Below are 18,462 nucleotides of genomic sequence, written 5' to 3' on the forward strand. Positions count from 1 at the left end.
ACAGATGAAGGTAGAATGTCAATGCTGGTAAGAGTAATGATGGCTTTTGTAAAGTAAGGAATTGAAGTTGTAGATTTTCTTAAAAGTATCATAGACCTTTGCAAACTGCAAGGCATCACTTCCTGGAAAACAAAGTGTAGCAAATCCAGCTACGTTCAACTTAAGGAACATATGGGAAAAATTGGGATAGGTTCCAGAAACTCAAAAATTACCAATTTCCACACACTAATACATATATACAATACAAATATTGCCGGAACAACCGTGGACATCTTAAAGAGAAAACTGGACTGTTTTCTAAGAAGTTCCGGATCAGCCGGGCTGTGGTAGGTATGTGGCCCTGCGGGCTGCTCCAAGCAACAGCCTGGTGGACCAAACTCTCACAAGTCGAGCCTGGCCTCGGGCTGGGCTTGGGGAGTAGAGGAACTCCCAGAACCCCATCAAGCAGGTATACAACTGGACTGCTATGGTGGTCCACTTTCTCCACATGTTCCCACCTGTAAACGTTACAGTCTTCCCAGGGACCCACTCAGTGATGTGTAAAATGTTTTATAGTTTTCTAAATTATTTGTTGGATTATAACTAGAGATTTGATGCTAAAATATTTGCAAATGAATTCTCTTAGAGAGTAGACGCAAACACCAAAGTGTTCATAATTGATTATGCATGTCAATGAATGCTTATGAACATTTTAATATTCCTCATTTGTTATTCGTCCTAAATAAAAAGTAAAAATATAGAAATATGCACATGTGATTAGTCAATATAGCTATAAAAAGAAAAAACAAAACTTTTAAATTCGGGAATTTGCAAACTAAAAAGTAATATGCATGTATAGAGCTCTTATAGTTTGCAAGTGATATAACAAATTTTGTTTTCCCAAGTTATTTGTGGCGTTATAATTATAAATTTGGTGTCAAAGTTTGCAAATTAATTCTCTTAGAGTATAGAGGCAAGAGAAAGTATAATACTGCAGGTTATATGTGACAGTGCTAAATATACAAATGTTTATGCAGGCGATGAGTCACAATAACGTGGCTAAAGTATGTTGACCAGACCACACACTAGAAGGTGAAGAGACGACGACGTTTCAGTCTGTCCTGGACCATTCTCAAGTGGATTGTTGAAACATCGTCGTCGGACTGAAACGTCGTCGTCCCTTCACCTTCTAGTGTGTGGTTTGGTCATCATACGAATGTTTATCGCATGTGAGGCCAGCTTGGGTGAGTGGAAACTCTCTGGTTTGTCCCTTCATGCCCAAGATGAGAACATAAGAATGAAGGTAACTGCAGAAGGCCTATTTGCCCATACAAGGCAGCTCCTATTTATATCCACCCAATCTCATTCATATATATGTCTAACCTACATTTGAAACAATCAAGGGATCCTACTTCTATTATGTTACACAGTAATTGGTTCCACAAATCATCAACCCTAACCCTAGGGGGGGCCTGACAACTGAGTGGACAGCGCTTGAGATTCATAGTCCTAAGGTTCTGGGTTAGATGCCTGGTGGAGGCAGAAACAAATGAGTTTTTTCACCCTGATGTGCCTGTTCACCTAGCAGTAAATAGGTACCTGGGAGTTAGACAGCTTCTACGGGCTGCTTCCTGAATAGGGTGTAACAAAAAGGAGTCCTGGTTGCAGGGATGCTAAGCCCTGAAATCAACTCAAGATAACCTCAAGATAAGAAGGTAACCCTATTACCGAATGAGTATTTACCCAGGTCTATCCTAAATCTAAACTTATCCAATTTATATTCATTGTTTCGTATTGTCTTGTGTGGATACTTTTAATACCCTATTAATATCCCCTCTATTTGTCCATTTGTACACGTCTATCATGTCGCCCCTAATTCTTCGCCTCAAAGATAGGTTCTGACTACACATTATCGGTGTGTTTGGATGGGATAATGCAAATAGAACAGCTAAGGAAGTGAAAACTAAAAATTTTGCAATTGGATGACCATTGGCATGTGTGTTGGATTACCAATGACACATTTTAGTGTCTTCGGAATGTGAAAGTGTTTAAATAAAGTAACACGACTGATGTTAATCATCTCTACTTGTAGGGATTTATTGGATAATTATTTGAGGTGGGATTAGTTGGCCCTTTGTTCGTGAATCCTGTGAAATATTTTACGCGATAGTCTTCCACAATTTCTTGCATGCAGCATTCAATGCACTTTTTCACTGCTGCCCATGCACACTGTTTAATTGCATTATGAGAACTGTGCTATGCAAACAGCCAGATTAAACAGGCAGGCATACAAGCAGGTGAGCCAGGGGAGGTACTGTATGTGCATACAGAAAGCTAGATTATCATTCATCATCTGGGGTTCTGCCAGCCTATACGACTGCCTGGCCTCCCCTGGCCTTGCTACCAAACTTGTATATCTGGTGCTTTTTTTTTTTTTTTTGTAAGATATTCTATGACTAGTTCTCTTAGATCTGCTCAACTCTGTATGCCCATGGCTTATACTCTATTCACTAAAATTTATTTTATCATCCTCACTACACAAGTTATTTTTTACATCTCATTTATTTCTATCTTCCATCTATGGGATAGATTCTCTGTACACTTCATATCTCTGTATTGTACTTTGTGATTTGCTCTCTGATCCTAATATCTCTCATTGTTTGTGTCTGAAACTGCAACTGTGTTAGTGCTAAATTATTTTACATTAATATTAAACTATTGGTTTAACTTGTTAAATGTAAGAAGTAATCACATTTTGGGGCGTGGTGGCCAGAAGGGAAAAGGGCGTTTAATTTTGGTAAAATTGTCTTTGTTCTACATTTCTCAGTATCTAGTACATTTTCTCAGCAGTTTATTAAGATGTTTGAGGACCTTCCTAAGTCAGCTGTAGAACAGGGCCATTCAAATTGTCAAATAAGTCTATTAAAACATTTTCTAGTGAAAAAATGCAAGTTCTATGGGTCACTACAGCTAAACCACAGGAGGGAGATACTTTGCTAATTAAGAATGTAAATGGAAAAAATAATTTTCAGAATGATTTTTTTGTCCACCAGAAGAGTGTCACATGTAAGATGTATGCAGTCCTTGGGTGAGTTGGCTTTAACCCTCAGATAGTGGCTATGGACAAAATGATCATGTGCCAAAAATTAAAAATTTCCAAAATTATTTTTCATTACAGAATTATTAATTTATAGGTAAAATGTAAGAAAAATATATAATGTGAATATTTACCTGTTTTACTGGTTTGAGGTGCTCTGAAAGGTTGCATAGTGGCTATGTTGGTGTGGCATCTGTCGACACACGATGCCAACTTTGCTGAACACCGAGGTGTGCGAGACACGACTCCTGTGTTTGGCTTCGGATGTTTCATTGACTGTTATCACTTGTTTTCTCTTTACTTACAAGAATATGCATTAAATAACTAGAGAAATCATATAAATCAAATTAGGCATTATAATGTTTCAATTGTTGATTACTTTACTTGATGTGTATAGTTCATTACAACTATATAGAGTAGTGAAAACACTTATAAACATACATGGGTGCTGGGCTTTGGCTGATGGCAAAGGGCCTAATTAAAACCACATGGGCAACAGTATAGATTGAAATGGGCATAAGCCACCCATATGCCACCCATAGATGAGGGCAGGTTACCATTTTTAAATTTTGCCCCGAGGGGCGAGTTTATTGAGCAGTGCCACTCATCCTGTGAGTGGACACACCGCCATAGCAGCATGTACAACACTCCCTAATAGGAAGACGGCAGCTTACCCAGTACATGTAGTGCATGATAATACAGTAGTTCAATTGATCGGTTTACCTCATTAGAACCATATGAAATTGTGAGAACCATATGAACATCATTGGTATACTTATGCAGGCGATGATGTTCATATGGTTCTCACAATTTCATATGGTTCTAATGAGGTAAACCGATCAATTGAACTACTGTATTATCATGTGGTATATCATTGGTATACATAGTGTAATTATGATCGAATTTTATACATTGACGATGACGGCATTCACATAATGATGTAACCATGAAACGATAGCTGGAATTTTTTTTATTGGTCAAGGTGAACCTCATTAGATCCACATAGAGCTGTTAAATAATTTTTTGCATCATACATTAACCTAGACAGTAATTGTTTAAGATTGAAATTTCTTTGGAAGGTCATCCTGGTATATTCTCAACCTTCAATAATTGTCACATTAAAAAGTCAAATGTACATGCAGAGATGTATATTTAATTTCCTTTGGGTCTAGTTTTTGCTTTGGAGTAAGTGTAATATAATAAGTTATTTAATTTAATGTAATTAATAAAGCACTAAGCCAGGATAGCTATATAGCACTGCGGTTAAATGGTGATGTAAACTTGTTGTAATTGGTGAACTAATGCTAATGTTTAATCTGTAGCTATGGCCTGTATTTGGAGGGTGTGTGACTAAACCCAGTGCTGGCAAGTTGTTTTACATTCCACAACGACCTTACATGACCCTCGGCACACTCAGGGATCAGGTTAGTACAGTAATTGCAATATGAAGCGCACAAAATTGTGAATGACTTGAAACAAAAATTAAGATTGTTGACTGTAAATTTTCTTCTTTCACTAATTTCTAAAACTTGAACAGGTAACTTATCCGGACTCGTATGCTGATATGGTAGCTCGTGGATACACGGATAATGACTTGAGAGAGCTTCTAGGCCGTGTTCAACTCTCCAACATTTTGGATCGAGAAGGTGGATGGAATGCGATCGCTGATTGGATGGATGTTCTGTCTGGTGGAGAAAAACAGAGAATTGCTGTGAGTTTCAATCTTTTGCTAATTAGAGAGGGATAGAGAAGGGAATTTAGAAAAAAATATGCAGTGGAAGAAAAAGGGAGGAAAATGAGAAGGCATTAAAAATGAGAAAAATCTTCATGCTCATCCCAGCAAAATGTATTTGAATCATGACCAAATCACACACCAGAAGATGAGGAGATGACAACGTTTCGGTCTGTACTGGATCATTATCAACAAGTTGATTGTTGATCAACAATAATGATCCAGGACGGACCGAAACATCGTAGTCGTCTTATCTTCTGGTGTGTGATTTGATCATCGTATCTTCAGCCACATTATTGTGACTAATCGTCTGTGTATTTGTATCATGTACCCTAGAAAACCATATATTGTTCCAGACCTGAACCCAGATTGGTGGTCAAATTTCACCAGGGAAAATGTTTAGCTTGAATTGGCACTGTTGCATAATCTCTGTTGCCAAGAGAATGTGACTGTAGAGAGATTTCACCCTCGGCTCCAGTACTGTATTTTCTTGGGAACCTATTCAAATAAATAATTAAGGAGATATGATCTCATAACCATTTTCAAAATATAATTTCTAGCCTCTCCACAGAGCCAAATTCAAGCCTTCACTAAATGAGAATTAATCAGAACTCACTACAGTACTTCCAAAATTAAAAATAGCCACTCAATTTCTTATAAAATGGGCCCATTGATTTCCCACATCCCAAACTTTTATTTAGTCAAGACTTAACATTTTTTTATTAACCCTATAAAAAATATTTAAGGAGTTATGGGTTGATATTAAGAACTCTTCACTCATAGTGAAATGTAGTCATAGCTCTTTCAGATCAGGCCAATCCAGTTTTATCACTTTACCAACTTTTTTTTTATTTTATTCAGATTCACCTATGACATACAGGTTGCAGTTAACATTTCTGGCAGTTTCACAGACCTGAACTTTGATGTCTTCTGAGGTCAAAGTTAAGGTCTGTGAAACCACAAGTAAATAAACTTAAAAAAAAAAAATTGACCTGTAGGAAAATTACCTAATCACCTGGATTTTATTGTGGCCCTTGACAAAATCTGAACTTTTCTGGGAGGGCTTCTATGGTGGTGTCCTGTTTTTGCAACCTGGATAGCTCCATCCAATTTAAATCAGCAGCAGACCCTTGCTAGTTATTGAGAGCCTACTGGAAACCAGGAAACCAAAGGCCAAATTCTGACCCACCCTTCCTAGAAGTGCTGGGAGCTGAGGATACTGGATCACTTAGACCAAGAGAATTTCCCCCAGAAAGGTATACACACTCGAGTCCGTCTTCAGGTAAGTGTCAGTTCCTACATTGGACTCTGTCCAGAGGAGCCCCATTTGCTTGTGCATTTATTTTTTATTTTAATGTTTGTGTGTGTTTCTACACCCCGCATCTTGTGTGGACCCTGATTAAAAGTTCACCTTGACCTGAGTTGCCTTCTCTCGGTGCTCATTAGTATTGCTCCTATCCTGACAGGGTTGTCCTTCCTGGAGGGTTTGGGTGCCTGTCCTTGAGAGGCTATCATCCTGTGGGGCACCCTCAACCTGAGTAGTGCATTCACTCTACCTTTCTGTTGGCCTTTTCCTGGTCTGAGTACTCTAGTATCCTCAGCCGCCTGTGCCTCTATAGAGGTGGGGAAGGGCGGGGTTTAGCCTCTAGTCCCCCGGTAGGGATTCAATGACTCGCAAGGGTTTGATGTGATTCGAATAGGGTGGAGCTATATAGGATGCTAGCATTAGGGAGCCACCAGAGACCCACCAGAAAGAGGTTTCATTACAGTCAACACTGTGTTTTTCTGACAAATCCAATATTTGAAGGTTTATATCCAGTGGATGAATTTGGTTTGTTATTTACTTACATATTACTTATTGTACATTGACTTACATATTGAGGTTTAAATTTCCAAGTGAACACTGTATTAATAATTCATAGTATTTTGAACTAAAATATTTATGAAGCTTTGTGACATTAGGCTTTTTACACAAAAGTAAATACATGTATGACTTTTACTTAACTAAAAAGGTTTCAATTTATTACTCATTTCTGTAGATGGCACGTCTTTTCTACCATAAGCCACAATTTGCCATACTGGATGAATGCACCAGTGCTGTCAGTGTTGATGTTGAAGATGGTATGTACCAGTACTGCAGACAAGCTGGCATCTCGCTCTTCACGGTCTCGCATCGCAAGTCTCTCTGGAAACATCACGAGGTATGTGTGGATTATTCCCTTGATTACCTTATTTTTCTGAACATACCACTTGGTTGCTTCCTTAGGCAACATTATTTTGGTCTTTTTGATGGCATCACAGTCATGGCAAGTCAAAATATTGCATTGGTACAGTTGGTATGTTTTCAAACATCCTTACTGTGGATTATTCAGGTGCAAAGGAAACGTGGGAGAAACTTGATCCTTCCCTGAATGACCTACAGATAACTCAAGTAAATTCAAAGCTCTTCCTGGGATTAATTGACATTAGAGGAACCTTTTTGCGTCGCTCTTGCCAAGTGCTAGTTGACTTGACCCACCAGTGCCCTATACCACCACCACGTGAACTCTCCAACAGTACACCAGTGTTGCAACGTCTCAGTGGGAAGGGACATTAACAACAGAATTTGTAAAATGGGGATTTTAATAATTCTGGTCCCACTCAAGACTGTTCAAAGCTGGTAATAGGCCCAAGCCAGTTGGAAAATAGGCCCCATTTCAAACTGCTCATAAATATTTAAGTGTTAATGGGTTTGAGGCCTAGTCTCTACACCTCTGTCCAGGCCTGGTCTCTTCACCTCTGTCCAGGCCTGGTCTCTTCACCTCTGTCCAGGCCTGGTCTCTTCACCTCTGTCCAGGCCTGGTCCCACTGTATTTCAGGGTCTCTTGCTTCAGAATAACTTGGCAGGAATGTTTGAAAAGATCGCTTACACATATGTGCATGATGTCAACTTGCCCTGACTGCATGATGCTCTTATAGTCTTGCAAATTTTCTCATATACACTTGAAGTCTGATTTTTAATTGCATTCTATTGAAGAAATATTGTAAGTGGAACTATCACCATAGAAGTCTATAAATAGTTATATAGATAACTAAGAGGCCGTGATGAGTGTTCGAACTTACGTCTAGGATGATCCCAGACATCCTCAGTCGATTGCGCCACTGAGGCGCGTCTGGGATTATCCTGGACGCAAGTTCGAACCCCTCATCACAGCCCTTGTGGATTTGTTCATATAAATAAGAGTTTTAGATATTTTATTCACAGGTGTCTATATTATATATTTGACTTGTATTTTCAGTATTACCTTCACATGGATGGCCGAGGATCATTCGAGTTCAAGCTCATCCAACCGGACACTCAAGAATTTGGTTCATAGATACGATGCCCGACATTGTCTTCAGTTGTTTGAAGTTGGAGAAGCAACAGTTTCCAAAGGAATGGTGTTTGTCCAACTTCGTTACAAGCTCAGGCCCTAGTAAATGTCAGTCACAGTTGTTATTTATAAAGCTTGTTATCTTATTTCCACTTGTGATTCTTTTAACTGCTTTCATTCTCATTAAAAATTTAAGACTGAGGTGATATATAATATCACCTCAGTCTTATGAGGTGATATTATATATCAAACCAGTCTATCAATTTACAGTCCATCTTATATATCAGTCTCAGACTGATATATAATTGTGTTGGTTTTATTATTTTGAGGTATAAGTAGTTAAATGGTTTTATTGAATTCTTCTGGACATTAATGTCATGCATATTGCTTATCCTTGAGCATTATTTATTTATTTCTTAGATATTTGTTAAATATTTTAATGAAAATGAGTAAATTCTTAACTATTTGTCATAAATTATGGAAATAGATATGAATCATCAGATTACAAGTCAAACTTGTAAATACTTGTTAAATCTGTGATAATCATTTAATTTATTAGTTTGAGACTGATATTTTTCAGCATGAAGATGTTGATATTTCCAATGATAAGGAATAAGTGTTGGTATGCAAGCATTACTATAAGCACAAATACATTAAAGGACTTGAGTTATAGATGGCATTACAAGTCTTAAAAGAAATAATAAACAATAACAGAAACCATACAGAATATTAAAACTGCCATTCAGGATAATTCAGTATTTTTCAATATAGTTACGATTCAGTGTAATATATATTTTTTTTAATGAAATCTCGTCTCCAAATCAGTCCTAGGTCTTGTTCATGTAGACTAGGTTAACTATGTTTTCAGAATGTACCCCGGTTTTCTATACTACTAATAAAAACTAACCCGTCTGAGTAGTGTTCCTTTCCTGTAGAACAGTTGTCTTATCAAAATCTTCTTTCTGTTGCTTTTTTTAATATGCATTTAGCCTTCCAGTTTGTTCCAACACCGCTCCTGTTGTTTGATGCCATTCTCTTGGTCAGTGTTGTTCTCTTAATAATAATAATAATAATAATAATAATAATAATAATAATAATACATTTGAAAGTCGAGCCTGGCCTCGGGCTGGGCTTGGGGAGTAGAAGAACTCCCAGAACTCCCAGAACCCCATCAAGCAGGTACATAATAGTGCAGGAGTATAAGTAAGTATACAACATAAAATATACAAAGCCACTAATACACAGAATGTATTCGACATTGTCTGCATACATGAGCCACCACAACATTCCTCAAAGTAGCATGCTTGTTTTAACTGTAGTGTGTATGCGGGGGAGTGTTTTGGCCTTCTTGCCATTCCAATTATAAACCCCATCTCGGTATGGTGTTTCACTTGATTCTTTCTTCATGAAGCCCTTCCCCTTTTTTATACTTTTTCTCTTATGATTGAGTTACTGAATATATTAATTTATTCTCCATGAAGCATTGCACATTTATTTAGGCAATTTTATTTATGCATTCAGATTAGAAATATGCCAAGCTTGGTTTAATATACAGTACAGGTATGTTTATTTGTTTGCTCTTCTCTGGTGCATTATAAGATACATTACATCTTTGTATATTACAATACTGTATCAGTTTGTAGGGTATTCAGAAGATTCTGGGCTCAACCAAAAATATGGTAGTAAGTTGTTTTAAGTGGAATCACTTCCGATATCAATGGGTTTTTGAATTGGTGCTACTAGAGCCTGGTTGCCAGTCCAGTGACTCACTATTACAGCTCTATCCTTAAAGCTCCTCTGCTTTGTAGGTAGAGGTTTTCTGTTAGTTTTTCATTATGGCTTCCTATGAATAATGATTGATATTCATTGTTGATGACTAAGACTTTAAAGAGGTTGTTGGGAATTTCCATCAATTCCCCTGAAAAATATTGCCATAACCTTTTACATATGAAGCAGTTTTTTCAGTGGGAGGACAACATTTGTGGTTCAAGGTAATGCTGATAGGATCTGGCTACTGACAAGTTATTTTGGTTTGAGTTTAATACAAGTAATATTTTGTGTGAAAATATATGGTATGTTTATCAGGCTGAGATGTTTGTTTATAAAATAACACTGCACTCTCCAGGTCATCATATGACTAATTTATAAAGGCATTTCATCAGTATAAAGATGTTTAAGATCTCTTGCTATTCTAGAGATCCATTCAACACAATTACTCGCCTTATAACAACATACCTGGCATCTGGAGGTTCAACCTCCTAATACATGGAGCTGCATAGCATACTGTCTAATTACTGGCATCGACCCCCCAATGTTCAGTGACTTGCTCCATGGGAGACACTATGTTATGGCATTAATGCACTTGGTAGCTAGGTGTGCAGCATGCATCAATGGCATTTTTAAGAGATTAAAATTATTTAATTGGTGCAGGATACCAGCACTCGAGTTTGTGGTGCACATAATCGATCACATTGTTCATTAGCATTAATTCATCTTAATAGTTGTCATTCTTATCTTGGACACTACACTCGCCCAAAAACAAAATGGAACAAATTAGATCAAATATCATGGGAAGTGATATTGTAAGACTGTATACAAGTGTATAATATGTATATCAGGGTTAATAATGCTATTGAATATAAAACAAATGCAAAAAGACGTGTATATATGTGAATTTATATACAAAAACGATAGAAATCGACAGGAAATAATTGTTGGGTGGTGGATAAATATTTTTTTCCTCGATAATATGCCAACCAGGACCGAAGTCGCTGCTAGCCAACAAGACTAAGGCAGCAATTTAGTTAGTAAATGAGATATATGGATGAAATTGTTACATGTCATACATATCCCAACCAATAGGTGTGCCAAACTACATAAGAATCAATCAATTAGAAGCACCCCTGAAATATTGCCAGAATATTGACTTTACATTTTTTTTTTTTTTTTTTTTTCCACATGGTATAAGTACTGTACTTGCTCAATTTCCAAGCAATTCACATAAAATGTAGAGTATGTGCAAAATACCTAGCTCTACAATTTGCATTTTACTTTTTATAATTCGGTACAGAAATCAACGGTTGGAAATTTTCAAAGGGGTGTTTTGCACATTTCTAAAGAGGGGTGACCAGAATTATTTCTACTACAACTAGACATACATAGAATAGAAATGCAAAATGTGAATTCACGATTAGATGCCAGTACGATAGCCAAGTGCATTGAGATAAAAAAAAAATTATATTTTGCTAGTTTTGAAAATGTGCCTTTTCATTGATTTTTGTTTTTTTGTATAATAAATATACTTACAGGGCCAACACTTGTCAGTAGGAGGTCTTAGCAGTTCTATTGTCAAAAAAATTTAATTGAAATTTAACAACTTTTAATTTTCTGTTACTGTATGTCCCCCTTAAAGGTGGTGCTACTCTTTTGATAGTGTGGATATTTTTTATTAGCATTTAAGTGTAATTCTTGCTGCCATATACAGTCACACAATTTATAGTCACAATTTTTAACATCGGCAAAAGAAAAACAATAATTCATATTTTTTTATATTGGATCAATCTGCAAGTTTTTCAAATTTTCTTCAATTTTTTTTTTTTTTTTTTTTTTTTTTTTTTTTTTTTTTTTTTTTTTTTTTTTATAAATATATATATTCAAGAGTTCTTACATTCTTGTACAGCCACTAGTACGAGTAGCGTTTCGGGCAAGTCTTTAATCCTCTGTTCCCTGGAATACGACCCCCGCGAAGAGTCGTTTTTTACAACCACGTACCCATTTTACTGTTGAGTTAAACAGAGGCTACAGTTTAAGAATTTGCGCCCAGTAAATCCTCCCCGGCCAGGATACGAACCCATGACAAAGTGCTCGTGGAATGCCAGGGGAGTGTCTTACCACTACACCACAGAGGCATTGCATTGCCCAATCTCATAATCATTTTACTTGATTAAAGAACAATAAAATAAAATAAAATTAAAGATATTCTTTTGCTAATTTTCAATTCCTTGTAATATATAAAAATTTCAAAACTCACTGAAAACTCTCATCGTACAGTATTCACACAATGCATTCACCTACCGAGTGTTACGAAAATCATTTCGTGGGTAAGCAAACCAAAAATGAGTACAATTACAAGCCTACCTACAATGTAGGTAAAAGTTGTGTGACACCTGGCCACCTGGAGATGTTACAACTGAGTAGGGGACACAGAGATAGATGGCTTGGAAATAGGGTGTTTTGTTTGACAACAGTTTTAGCAATAGTAATAATCGATGATTATTGCATATTTGATGCTGTATTGCTCTTCTTAATAAAATTGTATTATACAGTACTGTACTAAGTTAATATACAACTCGGTAAAGAAGTTGAATGTTCATTTTTTAAAGGGAGCCGAGTTTTGCATTCCTGAAAATAGTGGTTGCCATGCCATTTTGGCACGCATGCTAAGGGTTACCCATGCCTGCACTAGATGTATACTCTGCTGCCGATTTCAAATTTAATGTAGTGAGCGCTTCTTTTCTTTCCCTTGATCAGAACATTGTACATAAAATTTAGGCCTTATTTAACACACAACAAAAGCTGGAAATTCCAGGGAAATTTCTGTACTGACTAGGATTCATGTTTTGGCTTAAAAGCTTCCTGATACTTTTGACTATTGTATCCAAGATATCACTTCAGATGCAGTGCATTTATGCCACTACCTCAACAATGCATGTGACTGTTTATTACAGTACCTGTCACTTATCACTGTCAGGTCCACCCTAATTGTGGTTGAAATTGCATCTAGCTTTTCCTTTGCAAAATTTTGTGCATGACTTGTAGTCGTTCTCATATTAGCACAGATAACATTATTCATGGGACCAAAGTTGTTAGTTTTCTTTTCCATTTTTAATTCATAATTTTTATGCATACCAATTTCAAAACTTAAACAAAATTTTCATGCTAGAAAGTTAACAGTGCAGAGTACTCCACTCTGCACATTACAATGATTTACAACTCTATGGAGCCCATTTATGCCACAGCATCACATTTATAATAATGCAGCCAGTTTATATTCATTGGAATGTAAATGCATATCATACACCGTAACTACTCGGTAAATTTATCGAGACCTTATCCAGTGCAACAAATTGCAGATTACCCTGCAGTATGGAGTATGAATTGGCAAATATTAGTCATATAAGTATGCTCTGGTGGCAGGGTAATGAAGTTATCAATTGATGCAATTGCCTATTATTAGCATTTATGTAATCTTAATTTTATTTCTGTAATTGGCAATAAAGAAAATTGCATTTATTAAAGAGCATTCTCTATACTCTTCGTCTCCTGCTTTCTCTTTGTCAATCCTACCTTGTGATTGTAGTTGACTCTCGTAGTGCTCTCATGGCTCTGGGGTCCTTTAATCCAGTCCATCCGGTGGTCATCGAGATTCAACATTGGCCGTTTCTTATCTCCAGTAAATTTAAGTCTGTAGAATTTTGCTAGGTTCCCAGCCATGTTGGTGTCTCTTTAAATGAGCGTGCTGATGCTGCCGCTAAGGAGGCTATCTACTCTTGTCCCATCTCCCGTAAAGGTATTCCTTATTCTGACTTTTATCCAGTTATTCATTCCTCCATCTTTGCCCATTGGCAGGGTTGTTGGTCTTCTGTTGCTGGTAACAAACCTCGTATTCTTATGAATTGTGTGTCCCCGTGGCCTTCCTCCTACCACCGTAACCGGCAGTGGGAAACAGCTTTGGCTAGGTTGCGTATTGGCTATACACGCTTAACTCAGTCACTTAATGGAGCGCTGCCCTGCTCCTAATTTTCTAAATTGCATTGTCCCTCTTACAATCGTGCATATCCTTGTTGAATGTCCTAACTCCCAGAACGAGCGTGTCTTGCTTGTCTCTCGCGGTCACTTGTCCCTCGATAGAATTCTTGATGAATTGGATACTTTTGATATCGTTCTCCTTATGCAATTCTGTTCCGTATTGGCATTCTTGGTGATATTTAGCGTCCTCTGATTATTCCGCACATTTGATGGTGCTACATAGCCTTCCCCGTTTGGTGCCTTCTTTTGATAATTACTTACTTAAAAAGGGGTGCATAATGTTAATGAAACTGGGAATCAAATTTCATTGCTTTTCTATTATTCAACAGCAGGCATTTTCTTTGGCAAAACTACAAAAATAATGCCTTGGCTATTACATAGATATGATACATTTTGAGCATTTTTAATCTTGCAGAAATTGATTCACTATGAATGGAAGTAAATATTATTTATGATTTTTGAAAATATTGTACACAGTGATGGACAATAACTGTTTTTCTCTTGACATTTGTAAACTGTGAAAACTTTTCACGAGTTACACAAATCAGTGTGTAGTTTAACCAGTACTTCTCGGGTGCACTTATAAGCAGTGGCAGCTACATTTCACTTCTACAATGTACATTATAATCATTTAATAACTTATATTTTGTAAAGGTTTGGAAATGACGACCCAAAAACGAGTGGCACTCGGTACAGTACTGATTTGGAGAATTTTGCTTCACAGTTGAATGTTTTATTGGTAGGGCAAAATACAGTTATTATTGCATAACTAAGTACGCATGTGTTTACTGCGTAGCTAATGAACTAATTACAAAATGTATGAGGGCTTCCAATTAATAAAACAATTGGCATAATTATATATATTGCATAATATTTTTACAGCCTATTCTTATTTATTGTATATATTATGAAATATATATCCAGCAATTATAGTTGTTAAATTTGTTAGATACTACAGTATTCTTTAATTTGTATAATATTTATATGCATTTAGCGTGGTGTGGGGGCATTACCTGATTGTAGACTGGGTTTTAGGATGCTGTTAGTGAATACTGGATTAGGCTAGGGTAAGGGGATCATGTTTACCAAGATTCTGTTAAGAGTAGATGGATACAAAGACTTTGGTCCAACCTGTCAAACACAACGTTTTGAAAAAGTTTTAACACCTAACAATTGTAACAACCGATATAGAAAGTTGTAACAATATACTAATGTGTCATAAAAACGTTATAACAAGATGTAACAACTTTATTCCTAGTTGTAACAAAGGAATCATAGGGACCGTTACATTGTGTGTTTGCAGGGAAGTCTCTGTATCCTTGATCCACTATGTATAGATGTAAGCCAACTCGTAATGTTGTAGTAGGGTAGAATTAAGATAAACAAAATATTAAAATTCATTGACAAATACATGAAAATGTTAAATTTAGGTTTTCTTTACTACTTTTGAGTTATTTTGTAGCCCTCTCAAACACTTCATGTATCAAAACAGATTCTGTTTTATAGCTTTCAATTACTGTACCTCCTTTTTTGGCCAGTTGGCAATATCTTCACTTGTGATAACCAAACACATTCAGCACACTTTATTTGTATGTGTTCTAGAGTTACCTTATTCTCTTGGAAATGAAATAAGCTATACAGTATGAGATTAGAAGTGGCTAGAAATTTGCTGAACATGCCATGTTAAGTTAAACTTCATTACATTACTGTTTCTGTATTTTATTATGCATTTCAACATACATATGTAGAGGCTTCATATTGTTGCATAGATATGTATAGGCTTTACATTGTTGCATAAAATGCAGAGGCTTCATATTACTGCATAAAATGCAAAAGCTTCATATTCATAAATATTTAAAGAATTCATATTACAGTACTGAGGTCCAAGTTGTTTATGAAGGTTCAGGAGAACTAGACAAAAATACAGGATATACACTGTACAGTACAGTATTGTAAAAAAGTTGCCATGTCTGAACTTAAGTGTTGCTTATACAACTTCAGAGAAAACAAACTCTAAAATCGCAATATATTTGTATATTTCTAAAGTACATATAAAAGATATCCTTGATTATCCCTCTCTTCAAAAGGATCCTTAGGCAAATGAGCAATTTATTAGGTATGATACCTCTCAAAATTTATTTTTTGGGCATATTATCCTTATATTGTACTGTAAATACTGATATTGGCTATGTAGGTATCAAGTACAATTTGCTTCTTGAATAACCTTTTGAATGTTAACACTTTCGCTCACCCCGCGCGCCACCCCTCAACTGTGCGATATGGGACCCAGGGTGTCACGGGAGCGCGTGTAAATTCTGAAAAGTGTATACTCTCTTCAACTTTGTCACCTTAATTCTCGTCCTATGAGATTAAATTTGGTATCATTGTGTTCGCAATAGAATTCTCTACAGCACTAAATGCATATAAACTCCAAAAGCCCGGCTAATTACCCGCAGCAAACAGAGAAAGTGCGAACAAGTTACCCAGGAGCGCGCAAACACGATAAAATGTTTTCACTATTTTCACTCTGGTCACCTCAATTTTTGTCCTAGGTCTTTCATTTTGGGCTCAATGGGTTTGCAATAGAATTCTCTAGAGGAACATTAGCATATAAAATATAAAACCTGGTCACGCTCCAACCGCCGACGAGTTGAAGACGGGCCACGCGTTAGCCGTGAGTGAGCGCTCAGACGCCTTCCAGCTACACTCCCAATTCCCTCCCTTTTCAAGCCTTTCTTTCGCAATTTTCTTCCTGGAAAGGCCTTGTTCATGATCACTATCCATCGTGGAGTAAGGGTAGATAGTTTCTAAAGCCGCAGTAAGAAATATAGCCACGGAAAATAGCCGAAATGTTCACACGTTTGAGATGCGAGGGGAGGCGACATTGGTCACAACAGTGGAGCGAAAACAATGGGCCAACGGCATGTGCCAAGCCACCTGAGGGCCACGAGGCTCAACAAAGAAAATGGGAAGACATCGGCGCACATTTTAAAACCAGTCCCCAAAAAACCTGATTTTTGGCGATTATTTAAAGTGGATGACGCAATGCTGCGTCATCCCCGGTATTACCGCCAGTAAACGGATGATGCAATGCTGCGTCATGCCCGGGCGAAAGTGTTAAGAAAGTTTGTTATAGTTAGCTAATTTCAGTCAAATTTTGGCTAGTTATTCCATTGAAACAACTTGGAATCTTAATATAATAATTATAATGTATGCCCACAATATTTTGGATTTCACTTTATATATAAATGACTTGCATTTACAGTATCTATATATCTCTATGATTAAGCTTTCATATGCTTTTGATGCATTTTCTTAGTCTATTGTGCAGGTTTGCTTTTGTGTAGTATTGTTTAAAAGGAAGGTAGATGATGATGTTTGCTAATGATATAATATAGTCTTCAAGGCCACGCCCAACCAGTATTTGACCTTCTGGCAGGCTGGCTGTGTAATCTTAAGGTCCACTTAGGATAATCTACCTGGGCAGTAAAAAGAAAATAGGTGCAAGGCAGGTAATGAGCATTCAGGTAAACCAAAAGGTGATGAAAATAATACTAAGTTTTGAAGATTGGTCTGAAATGTGAGAGGAAAACTGGATTACAATCAGTTTTCGTATGTGCAAGGTAAATATTTTGAAAGAGAGCATGGTGCCGAGGATAAGTATATAGTGAAAGCAAATTGTTGTGTGTATCCAAGCTTGAGTGATAGACTAATTTGCATGGTAGATATGTGTTATAATTAGAATTTTACTGGATAAATTTGCTGGGTGTTATATGACAACTTTGTACCTTCTATGTAACAAATTTTGTGTAATAATATTTAAAATAAAATATATACAAATGGGGTGGTAAAAGAAGATAATGTGCACATGGGGAACCTGACAAGACTTCCCTGGGTGTTGCATATTCTTTTCTGAGGTTAAGGGTCCCCACAAACACAACTGGTGGCATGCCCAAAATATACTGATATATATACAGTATTAGTATATTTTGGTAGCAGTCTTTCTTGTAAACGTATGTTGTTGAATATGACCGAAAGGGTAACATTAATAATTCTAACACGAATCTTTTCAATATTTCTTACGTTTTTCTTCACTGTCGAGGGTAATTGATAAAGTAACTCTCCAAAATTCATTCTTTTTATTCCTAGTGTGACGCCTAAATGCGTTTCGTAATTTCTTATTACATTTTCAAAGACTTAATTTACACACATTATATATATACTGTATAAGTATATGTATTTTGAAAACAGGTGGTCTCTATCATTAAACACAACTGCATTGTGGCTAGTGTTTATTTTCTTGTGGATATTTTCCATTCTATGTAACTCGTTATCAAAATTTTTATAAAAATGTATCAAAATTTAAAATGATCAAAGGCAGAGTTTGAATAGATACAAGGTGTGCTGCTGCGGGATATATAACCAAGGATAAGGTGAAGGTGAAGCGCCTCACTTATAGGCCTAGTAGGCCCATTACAACTTGCCAATTTCCT

General features: G+C 36.6%; 1 protein-coding gene across 1 annotated transcript in view; it reads left to right on the forward strand.

Annotated features, from left to right (window-relative positions):
* The window catches only part of LOC123755046 (ATP binding cassette subfamily D member Pmp70), a 32,444-nt gene extending 23,371 nt beyond the window's left edge, over positions 1-9,073 (forward strand). Inside the window, 4 exon segments of the mRNA XM_069305493.1 lie at positions 4,399-4,500; positions 4,614-4,787; positions 6,848-7,009; positions 8,087-9,073. Of these exon segments, the coding sequence (XP_069161594.1) occupies positions 4,399-4,500; positions 4,614-4,787; positions 6,848-7,009; positions 8,087-8,164 (516 nt within the window). The 3' untranslated portion in view covers positions 8,165-9,073.
* The last annotated feature ends 9,389 nt before the right edge of the window (positions 9,074-18,462 follow it).

This window comes from Procambarus clarkii, chromosome 55 (assembly GCF_040958095.1).
Source record: "Procambarus clarkii isolate CNS0578487 chromosome 55, FALCON_Pclarkii_2.0, whole genome shotgun sequence".
NCBI classification, from domain to species: domain Eukaryota; kingdom Metazoa; phylum Arthropoda; class Malacostraca; order Decapoda; family Cambaridae; genus Procambarus; species Procambarus clarkii.